The sequence below is a fragment of the Myxine glutinosa genome, chromosome 14 (assembly GCF_964187855.1).
Source record: "Myxine glutinosa chromosome 14, kmMyxGlut1.1, whole genome shotgun sequence".
NCBI classification, from domain to species: domain Eukaryota; kingdom Metazoa; phylum Chordata; class Myxini; order Myxiniformes; family Myxinidae; genus Myxine; species Myxine glutinosa.
In genome coordinates, this window is record NC_136274.1 from 52,407,757 (window position 1) to 52,420,660 (window position 12,904).

At 44.9% G+C, this 12,904-nt stretch overlaps 1 protein-coding gene across 4 annotated transcripts in view; it reads left to right on the top strand.

Annotated features, from left to right (window-relative positions):
* Positions 1 to 12,904, top strand: part of LOC137439256 (connector enhancer of kinase suppressor of ras 2) — a 231,786-nt gene that overhangs the window by 113,857 nt on the left and 105,025 nt on the right. For all 4 annotated transcript variants that reach the window (XM_078768257.1, XM_078768258.1, XM_078768260.1 and 1 more), the window contains exons 3-4: positions 7,415 to 7,662; positions 7,881 to 7,968. In XM_078768257.1, the coding sequence (XP_078624383.1) occupies positions 7,415 to 7,662; positions 7,881 to 7,968 (336 nt within the window). The remainder of the gene's footprint in view (positions 1 to 7,414; positions 7,663 to 7,880; positions 7,969 to 12,904) is intronic.

Below are 12,904 nucleotides of genomic sequence, written 5' to 3' on the forward strand. Positions count from 1 at the left end.
CGGGTGATGAACATTGCTGACCTGGTGCATGTCATTAAACTATGTGCTGTACAGGGCAGCCAGTGTCAAACTAGATTACCCATAATTCATTGCTCCATTTATTAAAGCCATTTGGTGATTTGACCTGCCAATTGAAGTCATCATCTGATAATACAAGGTGATAGCGAAAGGTGCAAGTCACTGATATTTTTTGCACTTCCATGTGTGCGTGCAGGTGTAGAATAGCCCGGAACAGCACCGGGTGTCTAGTTCAATGCATTCCGTTACAATTCCTCGGTATTTAGACCCAGTAAAACCTGCCCTTGGCAACGAGCTGCAATAGCTGTGCATAATTCATGATGATTCGTAATCCGCAGTAACATTTATTACAATTCTTTATATTTAATAACATCTTAATGGGACAATGACTTGTCAGAGTGCCTGTCCCTGCCAGCTTGATGGAGGAGCGCAGGTGAGAATGCCGGGTGGGTGGGTTTGAACAGACTGCCCCGCACCGATCTCCCATTTTTGGTCAATGGTGTGCGAGCCACTTTTGGGAAGGACATTTGTCATGACATAAAAATAAAAATCCACATAACAAGTGCTCCTCGAATTGCCATCGCCAATATTGTCATGCCTTGCGGAACAAGCAACCTTTTGCCTGCTCTCCAGCAACTGGGACTTCGTGGAATGCATTTGATACCCCTGCCCCTCCCAGCCCTCGTGACTTGCAAGCCAACTTTGCACAGCTGCTCTAATATGGATGACAAGCTGAATCTCTGTTCAGCGGTCCACATGTTGTCTGCACTAAGCCAGAAACTATCAAAGGTGCTTTGATTTGTGCACCCCCACCCCTTCCTCTCCCCCTCTGTAACTTGCCAGGGAACATTTTTTATGGTATATAGTGGAACTTTGTGTGTGTGTGAGACTTGGATGATGATGATGATGATGATGATGATGATAGATTATGATGGAGATGTTGCAGAGATTAAGGAAGCAATGCAGCGTTATGGATTTTTTGCCATGGGCAAATGCAAACCCATGGGTGTGGAATCTTTGTGTTACCTGAAAGGCACTGAGTTGCCTTTGTTCAGCTGTCCACCACAGCACACCCATCCAACCTGCCTTGCAACTAGGGCCCAAGGTCGGGTTACCCTTGGGCGTTTCTGGAAACGTGTGGGAACGTGAAATCCTAACTGTTTGTTTGAGAATTCAGCTTCCTGTCTTTCTGCATGTGTGGACGTCTGTTTCTTGGTCCATCTCACTTTGTCTCTCTCTTCTTCCCGTTAACCATTGGCCGTACCCTTAGCTTGCCCCACTGCTTTTCAATGTTGCTGAGATTTGGAGGTGGCGATGAGGGATATCTGCAAGGTGCTATGAATTGCGATCAAATGAAATGGGAACAAGAATGTCAAACCCTGGGTATTTTCATTTCAATCCTGACTAATCCCACACTCACTCTGTTTCTCCAAAAGGACTGTCTGATGAACCCTCCTATCTACTTTCTCAACAGCACTCTAGAAGAAGTCCAGTCCCTCAAACTCTAAGGTCTCACGATCAGCCATGATCTTTCTTGGGCAAACCATATTTCAAAGTTTGCCTACAAAGCCAGCAGCAGCCAGCCGCCGACTGGGCATCCTCTGTTGTACAAAGTCCTTCCTTGGCACATCTGATCCTTCCTTGGCCCACCCTCCCCCCCTCCCCCCCCAAAGTATCCACAAAGTGCACACGGTCCACCAGCAACCCCTTTCCAGTGAAGCTCCCTAAATTAAAGATCGCTGCTCATTTCCACTTATTCGTTCTTTTTTTCCCTTCTGTGGAACGAACTTCCACATTATATTCAATGTCATTCTTCCCTGCAGGTGTTCAAGACAGCTGTTCACCACCATGTCAGACTGGCCCCAATCCAAAACCATGATCTTCTCTACCTCTAAACTCACCCCCCCCCCCCCACCCCCCATCTCCCTCCACCCAAGCCTACTTCTCTCCAAGTTTCTGCTTTTTCTTCTTCTTGCGAGTTTGCGACTGTATCCATCTTGTCTATCTCCAGTGTCTTCCTTACCACTCATTCTTCCCCACATTCCTAATGTGTCCAAGTTTCCCTCTATTTTTTCCCTCATCCCTGCTTGTGGCGTGTTCCTCCCTTTCGTTCTACTGGTCTTTAAATTGTTTTGTTACATCCTAATTCGTTCTATGCTCCAGCTCCTCCACGCTCCTCCACGCTCCTTGACATTGTATACAAAACTAGAACGACACTCTTTGACATCACAGCGTCGACCGATATGCCTCCGCCCACATTATTACATCCTTATAATACTTGTACCAACTTTGATTTAAATCCATTCAGCTGTTCTCAAGTTATCACAATTTTACCTGACATGACCTCTAACCTTTGATCTCTCGACCCCAAAATTTAATCAGTTCATCATTCCACATAATTGTAACAAATTTGATCAGAATCCCATCACTGGTTCACAGGTTATCGCAGTAACAGGATTTTTACCTAACATTACCTTTGGCCTTTGACCTCGTGATTCCAAAATCTAATCAGTTCGTCTTTACCTCATTATACATATCTGCACCAAGTTTGACTAAGATCCCTTCAGCCGTTCTCAAGTTATTGCGGTAACGAAAACCTATCATGGACTGACAGCTGTACGGACAACAACAACAAACAACAACAGGCATTTTAAGGCCATTTTCCCTGCAAGAGCGGGGGTTAGCCTTGCGGTCCCCATGACAATCTTCTCCATTTTGCCCTATTTTCTGCATCTCCCCTTGTTAACCCCCTTGCCCGCATTTCTTCTTCGACCATCTTTAGCCAAGTCTTTCTCGGTCTTCCCTGTCCTCTACTTCCTTCTTCATTCATTTCCATCACTCTTCTCAACCAGTCACTTTCATCCTTCCTCAACACATGACCAAACCATCTCAAACTGTTTCTCTTCACAGCATCCATCACAGCCTCTATTCCCATCATCTTTCGCAATTCATCATTTGTCTTCCTCTCTCTCAACGATACTCCACACATCCACCGAACCATTCGCATTTCCACCCTTTCCAGCCTTCGATGCTCCTCTACGTTCATTACCCATGTCTCGCTCCCATAAATCATAACACATCTCACACATGCAGCATACACCTTTCCCTTCAGCTTCAATGACACTCCCCTCCTCGTCAGCACGCCACTCAGTTCCCGAAACTTCTTCCATGCACATCTCACTCGAGCAACCGTTGCCGAGTCTGATCCACCTTCTCCATTCAGCATGTCTCCTAGGTAACAAAATGTTTTCACACCTTCCAGCTTCACGCCGTCTCCAAGATCCAACCCAACATTTCCTCCATCTGCAGCTCCCTCTGTGCACACCTTACACTTGAATGTAGCTGCCACACTAGTTAATGACCCTCTCAGACCACTACATTATTGATGAACCCACTCAGCGCACATTGTACATTGAATGGAGTTCACTCCGACACCCTTCCTGCACACAGCACACGGCCACTTCCCAGTTCTTTCCACCTCACCACATGCTTTACCACTTGCCATCACCTTCGTTTTTCCGATATTCACCTTCAGACCTTTTGTCTCCATACATTCCTTCCACTTGTCCATCTTCTCCTTCAGTCCATCCATACTTTCTGCAATCAACACCAGATCATCTGCATACAACAACTCCCACGGTAAACCCTCCTTTACGTTCCTGGCCAGCACCTCCATCACAGCTACAAATAGTATTGGACTTAGTACCGACCCCTGATGCACTGCCGCCTTGACCTCAAACTCACCACTGTTCCCGTCCTTCGTCCTTACAGCTGTGCGCGCTCTTTTGTACATTGCCATCACTACTCTGATCAACCATTCCTCCACTCCTAACTTCCTCAATGCCCATGTCACTACTTCATGTGGAACCCAATCGAATGCTTTCTCCAGATCAACAAACCCAAGAAACAACTTCTTCCTCTTCTCCATGTACTTCTCCTGCAACTGCCTCACAATCAAAAGCGCGTCTGTCGTTCCTCTTCCTGGCATAAATCCAAACTGCATTTCGTCAATCTTCACTTTCTTCCTTATCCTCCTCTCCAACACCCTTTCCAATACCTTCATTCCATGGTCCAATAACTTTATCGCTCGATACGAGCCACAGTCCAGAGGGTTACCCCTTCCCCTTGTATAGAGGGACACGGGTACTCAGTTCCCAATCCACTGGCCTTCTTTAGCCGGACGGACAACCTGAAAACATAATGCCTCAGGCGACTTCGTCAACGGAGGCATAAAAAAGAAGAATAGGGGCTGTGGAAAGAAATACACAGGGACTTAGATGTTTATCATTTTATAAAGATGAACCCGAACCCCTTACACTCTTATAGCATGATGTGAAGTCACCTCATAGGCATAAATGGGTAGAACAGCAGAGTGAGACATACCATGTCGTCTATGGTACATTAAATGGATAAATTCTAATCTTTTGATAAGTCTGGAGTTAATTAAAAGCCATTGCTCTAATTAAAAGTTTTTTGTACACCTTGGCAATGGTCATCCATCACTGCCCATTAACACGGGAGTGGGTGAGCATGAGACGATACCCACAGACACCGATAACGTCGGGCTATATTTGTGGACATGCGTTGAAGGATTTTAATTCTGTTTTAAACTTGATCCACCGACTGAAGATTGCAAGGTTTCTGGTTCATGCACTGACCATACGGTAAGTAAGCTACTCCATTTAGTGGAAGAACATGCTATATCGCTCCTGTGACAACTCCTCTCTTGGTTGTTTAAAAAGTACTATAATTTGGAAGGAGGATTTAAAGAATACTGTGGCTGGTGTTTTGGTTTTGAGCTATGTTGCATTAATCCTCCAGATTTTTCCAAATATGAGAAGTTTGGGTGTTTTAAGTTAACACTTCAACTTATTCATGCATTGTGTGTGCAGCCTGTGGCTGCTGCTTTGCATCATTGCTGGGAGCGCGGCTGTGCTGCTGATGCAGTGCCGCTTGCTGGTTAGGGCAGGAATTTTTTAATTTGTCTATGATGCAGGCGATAGTTCGCCTACTCTTCGTGAACGATAACATGGGATCTTTAAGTTTAACGTCCACCGACCGACCAATGCCGGCAGAAAGGACGGCCAGTTTAATGTCCATTTGAGGGAGGGGCACACACGTTAATACAGACTTGGTATTTAATATGGAATATTTTTTTTGTGGGGGTGAACTACTTTTCAAGATGTCTTAGAAGCAAAAGTTTATTGGAATTATGTTGAAATTATTCTAGATTTTGTTAATGTGACCTTTAAAAGAAACAAAAACCACATTTGACATTTCGAAACAAATAAATTGATCCTTGAAAGTGATGTAAACTGATATCGAACTCAATTCATGGACAGTACTGTGTTAAACTTCTGTACGTTTTCCAGAAGTATCTCTTTATTTTGCACATTAGCCAAAATTTTTTTTTAACAAAAACAAAAGATAAATTACGACTGGGATTACGGACAGTAAAATTACAGCTCAGTACTCCGTGTAACCCCCACGGGCATTCAGGAGAGCACGTACACGTTGAGGCATGCCGTTCACGAGATTTGCCAAGGTTTGGACAGGAATCGCTTGCCATGCAGTGACAATAGCCTGCTGCAATTCACGCACAGAGGTCGGCTGCTGGTCCAAGTGGTCGATTTGATGCGTTAATTCGGCCCACAAGTTCTCTATCGGACTCATATCCGGGGACATGGCAGGCCACTCCATATGCTCTACACCACGGTCAGCAAGAAAGTGTTGGATCATGCGAGCACAATGAGGCCGTGCATTGTCATCTTGGAAGACAAAGTTTCCTCGAAAGGCTGCACGAGCAAATGGAAGCAATGTTTCTTCCAGAATGGCCCTGTACTTGAACTGGTTCAGGTTTCCATTCAGAACAACCAGGTCAGTTTTGCCCCCTGCATGAAAAGCAGCCCAAACAGTCACCCCACCACCTCCAGCTTGGACTCTTGGCACTATACAATCTTTGTTGTAGGCTTCATGCACTTGTCTGCGCACTCGGACGCGGCCATCTTGACGATAGACCAGAAATCTAGACTCGTCACTGGAAGATCACGTGATTCCAGTGTCCTGGCTGCCATTGACGGTGCTCTTTGGCCCACTGCAATCGGCGCTGGCGGTGTTGTCTGGTCAGGCGTGGCTTTCTCAGGGGACGCCTGGCACGATAGCCTGCTTGAACCAGTCGTTGGTTGACTAGCCTTCTGGATACAGGCACATTTGTCAATTGCTGCCACTCAGCCCTAAGCCGATTAGCTGACTTGGTAAGGCCATTGCGGACTAACTGGTGCAGCTGGCGATCATCCCTCCTTGTGGTTCTGTGGGACGTCCTGGCCTCGGTATTGGAGTAGGGACACCCCTCTGAGCATTTCGTTTCAGGATCTTTGACACGTGACCTTGAGTGATGCCATACTGCCGAGCAATAGCATGCTGTTTCATGCCGTAATTTCCTAAAACCACCACTCCATGACAAACAGCATTGTCGAGTTGACAGACCATCTCCAGAGGAAGCGGCAATAACTTTTGGAGACGTGCAGCAGTTGTTTTCCACTAATACAGAACGCAACAACCCTTGTATACCCGACTGTGAAGCCAATCATCAAATGCACCTGTCCGTACATTTTGCCACGCCACCTGTGATATAATCCTGTTGTTGACTTCTTGCTGCGACAGACAATCAGTGACATGGTTCTTTTAACAAATAAATCACCAAAGTGTAAAAGAAACTCACCAGATTGATATACTGAGTTAAGAAAGTAAACCCAAGTCAAGAAAGAAAAAAAAATTCCATATTAAATGCCAAGTCTGTAAATCATCCTGCCTGCGAAACACCGGGATGAGTGTTCATAGCTGGGTAGAGATTCAAACCCAGTCTGGACAGCTTAGAGGTGAGAGTGCGTCTGATGTCTGATGCTCTGATGTCTAATATTAATTCGACATCAGAGCAACTCAACTCCTCAGAGAGCAACTCAAAGTGATTTGTAATGTATATTGAAACAACAACGATGGGAATATACACAAAAGTATTACATTTCTCTACAATCCTGATGGATTGAGATCCTGATGGCCCGCTTCAAGTTATGTATCACCGAGACTACAGAAAAATGCTATTACTGACCTCTGTTTTTTGTTTGTGGGGTGCAATGATTGGCTGGCTTATTGATCTCTTCTCTCATAAAGTTTTGTACATGGAAGATTACTACGTTTTCCTGAGATTTTGCAGCAAAGCAGGCGACAAAGGTATATCATCTGACTTTTGATAACGTGCTTTTGGTAATAGCTGCAGCTTGAAGGCCAGCAATCTCGGTGTCTCTGTTTCGCTCAATAAACTACATTTTAAACTTCACATGCCAATCCAACCCCTTCATTTTTTCCCTTCCACCCCTTTTCCTCACCCTCTGTGTAGAACTATGGCCTCGAAACGGAAAACTTGCGCTCCCTCTGCCACCGCCTCGCTGGAGCCTCCAAGAACCTTCAGAATCTCGTTTCATCTTGGTGCGGTGATGGAGGCCTGGCAAGAACTGCAGAAGGTGCTCCCATCTCACCAGTACAGCTTGAGGGCACTGTGGCAAAGGCAAAGCTTCCCAACCACGTGCTCACTGCGGTGGTGGATCTCATTGGAGCTGCCAAGGCATTTCTGGCATGGCTGGACAAGTAAGTTCTGTTGCTGTTTCTGTTCATTCCATTGTGGTGGTTTAGTGTGTGGGAAACATTAAATATGTTGTACTGTTGCAGCATTTCTCTTGTAAAATTTGTAATTTTCACATTTTGGTCTTTTCTGGAATGCGAGACAAATGTGGACCCTGTGAACTGCTAATATTAAAAGGTGAACAATCTGAACATGGTGGTGACTCATGTCGGTGCTTGGGCAGGTCTCCATTTGCCAGTGTGAGTGACACATCTTTGCGTAGAAATGACATCATCCGTCTCTGCCTGGAGCTTACTGCCGTCGTACAGCAGGTAAATAATTTTCCTCTCTCCACGTCGTTTGGAGTAACCCTCTGGGAATGTAAATGACCCCAATAGAGAAAATGTTTGGGAAAACAATCTTAACTTATTTGAAACTGAAAATACAAGGAGAAACACAAGCTAGAATGGTACTCACTGGAGCGTACCCCTCCGCCAGGCTGAGCTGTTTACGTTTTGTATCCCACTGATAGGGATCAGGACCTGAACCAGAGTGTAATCATTTTGTCCTTGTCACACTTCCAACTTGTCCACTAAATTTTGTCTGAATCACTCCACAACTTTTTGAGATATCCTGTTCACAGACAGACAAACAAACAAACAGACAGGGGTGAAAACATAACCTCCGCCCACCTTTGATGTGGGAGGAAATAAAACCCAGGTATTTGTAACCAACCCTGCTGTAGAGATTTTAGGTTTTCATTGTGGATTATAAATAATGAGGGTTTCCTAGACTGGTCTTGTAAATGTTATTATTCTTCTGAAGAGAAGTATTTCAAAAGATTTATTTTTAGCCCACAACTGGGCATCGCATTTATTTTGGGTGCTTTGAGTCGGTCCATCCATCCGTCAGTCTCGAAAATCTAATGTCTAGCCTCGACTGGAAAAATGACTGGATGGACATCTTTCATTGTTAGCACTTGTATGCAATATCCTCTGGGCATGAGGCATGCCAAATTACTTTGGTATTTGAGCAAAAAGTCAAGTGACACACGATTTTATTTCCAAATTTTGGCAATTAACAAAAAAAAATTACGGGAGAGAATAGTGCAGGATTGTATATGCTTTCGGGAACTGTTCTTTATTATTTATATACACATTGCCACCACCGCTGCTGCTTATTACTTGTGAGATTGAAGATTCGCAAGTATATTGGTTGGTCTGGTCTGTTATTACCTCTGCCTGCCGAAAGTGGATGAAGGTGATGTTTTCACACCTGTCTGTGTTTGTTTGTCTGTTTGTGTGCAGGATATCTCAAAACGTTATGGACAGATTTGGAAGAAACTTGGTGGACAGGTTAGGACGAATTGATTAGATTTTGGTGAAGATCCGAATCTGGATCCGGATACGATAAATTTTTTTTTTTGGAAGTGATTCTTCACCATCAATTGAGAGATAGGGCCAAAAACAATATATACTGTAGTATGACATCTCAAAAATTAGTGGATGAGTTTTGACATAACTTGATGGATGAGTTGGATAGGTGACAAGAACAAGCTGATTACATTTTGGTTCACGTCCGGATCCAGATCCGGCCTATAAGTGGGATACAAAATGTAAACTAAACATACTGGCGGAGATGTGTGCTCAGTGCCCTGCTAGTTCTGTCTGTTTGTCTGTCTGTTTGTTTGTCTGTGTGTCAATCGTTTACAGGTCACATTTTTACTTTGCTCCTCATGAAACTTAATCACCTGGTAGAGGGTGTGACAAACTGGAATCCTATTGTTTTTGAGGTCCATACGTCAAAAGGTCAAGGTCACATAAATCGTCAATATCACATAAAATCGAATTGACGTGTACAAAAAGGTACATTTGTTATTGGTATACGTTTGTTATTTTTATTGCCAAATTATTATTTTTAATATTTTTATTGGTTTTAATATTATTTTACATTATTATTTTAATAATAATATTATTATTAATATTATTATTATTATGTTAATAATATTATTATTGATGATGGGAATAGAGTCTGTGATTGATGCTGTGAAGACAAACAGTTTGAGATGGTTTGGTCATGTGTTGAGGAAGGATGAAAGTGACTGGTTGAGAAGAGTGATGGAAATGAATGTAGAAGGAAGTAGAGGACGGGGAAGACCGAGAAAGACGTGGCCAAAGATGGTGGAAGAAGAAATGCGGGCAAGGGGGTTAACAAGGGGAGATGCAGAAAATAGGGCAAAATGGAGAAGATTGTCATGGGGACCGCAAGGCTAACCCCCGCTCTAGCAGGGAAAATGGCCTTAAAATGCATGTTGTTGTTCTATTGGTGTTAATATTATTTGTATTAATTCATATATGCTTTGTTACAATGTTATCATTGTTTTTGTTATTTATTTTGTAATGCTAATGCTGTGCCATGGAAGGACCTTTTGAATTGCTCTACCTTAAAACATGGCGCGCATTTAGAAACATGGGAATTCTTCCAGATTATTTGTAGTTAATTAGCCTAATCAACTCAGTCGATCATAACGATCATTTTGGTGTGTCCCATTCCACATCAGAAAGCTCCAGTGGAACTACCCAAAAAGATGACACACACACATACACACACACACACACACACACACCCTCTTCCATTTATAATAATAATAATAATAATTCATTTATTTTGTATAGCGCTTTTCCAGAAGCCCAAAGGCGCTTTGACAGAGTGGAAAACATAATGCATAACAATACATGAAAACAACAATTGCAAAAAGATAAGAATCAAGAAAACAAACAGCAGCGATATACGGCATATATATAAGACAAGAATCAAAAAGACAAGACAAGAATCAATAGGGAAATATTTAAAGCAAAAGGAGGGAGAAGGAGAAGAGATAGTCAGGGGTTAAATGCTGTGGGTTGAATGTTGAATGCAGCGTTGAACAGGTGGGTCTTTAGTGATGTTTTGAATGTGGTGAGTGAGGAGGAGTCTCTGATGGTGTGAGGTAGTGAGTTCCAGAGGGTGGGAGCAGCGATGGAGAAGGCCCTGTCCCCCCAGGATCTGAATTTGGTCCGGATGGAGGGGGTCAGGAGGTTGGTACCAGCAGAGCGGAGGTTGCGGGTGGGAGTGTGTCTGGAGAGGAGGTCAGCCAGGTAGGATGGGGCCAGGTTATGGAGGGCTTTGTATGTCAAGAGGAGGATTTTGTACTGGATTCTCTGGGGGATGGGGAGCCAGTGAAGCTTGTAAAGGACGGGGGTGATGTGGTCACGGGTCCGGGAATGAGTGAGTAGACGGGCAGCGGAGTTCTGAATGTATTGGAGTTTATTGGTGATTTTTGAGGGTGAACCATAGAGGAGGCTATTGCAGTAGTCCAGACGGGAGGTGATGAAGGCGTGGATGAGGGTTTCTGCAGCCGTGGAGGAGAGGGATGAGCGGAGACGGGCAATGTTTTTCAGGTGAAAGAAGGCTGACTTTGTGATCTGTTTAGTGTATTTGTCGAAGGAAAGGGTTTGGTCAAAGATGACGCCAAGATTCCGGATGTGAGGGGAGGTGGATACTGGGATACCGTCGATGTTGAGGGCAAAGTTATGGGTGGATTTTGTGAGCGTTTTTGGGCCAATGATGATTATTTCAGATTTATCACAGTTAAGCTTGAGGAAGTTGATTTGAAGCCAGGATTTTATTTCAGTGATGCAGTTTGTCAGGATAGAGTGGGTGTCGGTGGAGACGGACTTGGTGGAGATGAAAAGCTGGATGTCATCGGCGAAGCAGTGGAATTGGAGACCATGACGGCGGATTAAGTGACCGAGCGGGGACAGGTAAAGGATGAAGAGGAGGGGGCCAAGAACTGAACCTTGGGGGACACCTTGGGGGAGGGGAGCAGTGGGGGATTTGCAGTTATTGATGGAGATGAACTGGCATCTGTCAGAGAGGTATGATTTAATCCAAGAGAGGGCAGTGCCGGTGACGTTAAAGGTGGATTCAAGTCGGGTGAGGAGGATAGTGTGATCGATGGTGTCAAAGGCAGCGCTGAGGTCGAGGAGGACGAGAATGTTGAGGTTGCCAGCGTCAGAGGAGAGGAGAAGGTCGTTGGTGATTTTGAGGAGAGCAGTTTCAGTACTGTGGTTGGAGCGGAATCCAGATTGGAATGTTTCATACAAGTTATTGGCAGAGAGATGATGTTTGAGTTGAGTGGCTACAGCGCGTTCCAAAACTTTTGACAGAAAGGGTAGGTTGGAGATGGGTCTGAAGTTGTTTAGGGTGTCAGGGTTTAGACCAGGTTTTTTTAGAATGGGGGTAACAGCAGCAATTTTGAGGGAAGGTGGGACGATGCCTGTAGACAGGGAGGAGTTTATTGTTGCAATGATAAGTGGAGAGAGAGCAGGGAGGGAGGCCTTGACAAAGCTGGAGGGGATGGGGTCAAGAGTGCAGGTGGCAGTTTTCATTCCTATGAGGAGTTCAGAGAGGTCAGTAGGAGAGATTGGGGAGAACCGAGACAGGGGATGGCAGGACAAGGGGGGGCAGGTGGTTGGAGGGGGAGCGGGTGCGGCGGTGGTCAAGCTGTTGTAGATGTTGTCAATTTTGCGTTGGAAGAAAGAGAGGAAGGAGATGCAGTTGTCTACTGTGAATGACTGGGTGGTGGTGTTCAGGGGGCGGAGGAGTTTGTTTATTGTCGAGAAGAGTGCTTTTGGGTTTCCGGAGCCAGAGTGGATAATTTGAGAGTAGTAGGCAGAGCGGGCGCGGGAGAGGGCATCTTTGTAGTGTTGTATGTGGTCCTTGTAGGCTTGGGAGTGAACTGTGAGACCCGTTTTATTGCGGAGTCTTTCAAGTTGGCGAGCACGAGTTTTCATCAGGTGGAGTTCAGGGGTAAACCAGGGAGCAGAATGGGTGAAAGAAACTGTTTTGGTTTTTACAGGCGCAAGCTGGTCAAGGCAGGAGGAGAGAGTGTGGTTGTAGTAGTCAGTGAGGTCGGAAGGGGTGTGGAGGTCAATGAAGGGAGAAGTGGACATTTTTTCAGAGAGGGTGGATGAGAATGAGGTAGGTGAAAGAGCGTTTAGCTTACGGAAGTTGATTGTGCGATAATGCCTTGGAGTTGGGGCGGGGATGTTGATGGTCAGAGTGATGGCTAAGTGGTCAGAGAGGGTGAGGTCGGAGCCATAGAGATGGTGCAAATTTAATCCAGTGGAGCAGACAAGGTCCAAAATGTGACCACGGATATGGGTAGGAAAGTCGACATGTTGAGTGAGGTTAAAGCAGGTGAGTAAATCAGTGAAGTCAGTGGTT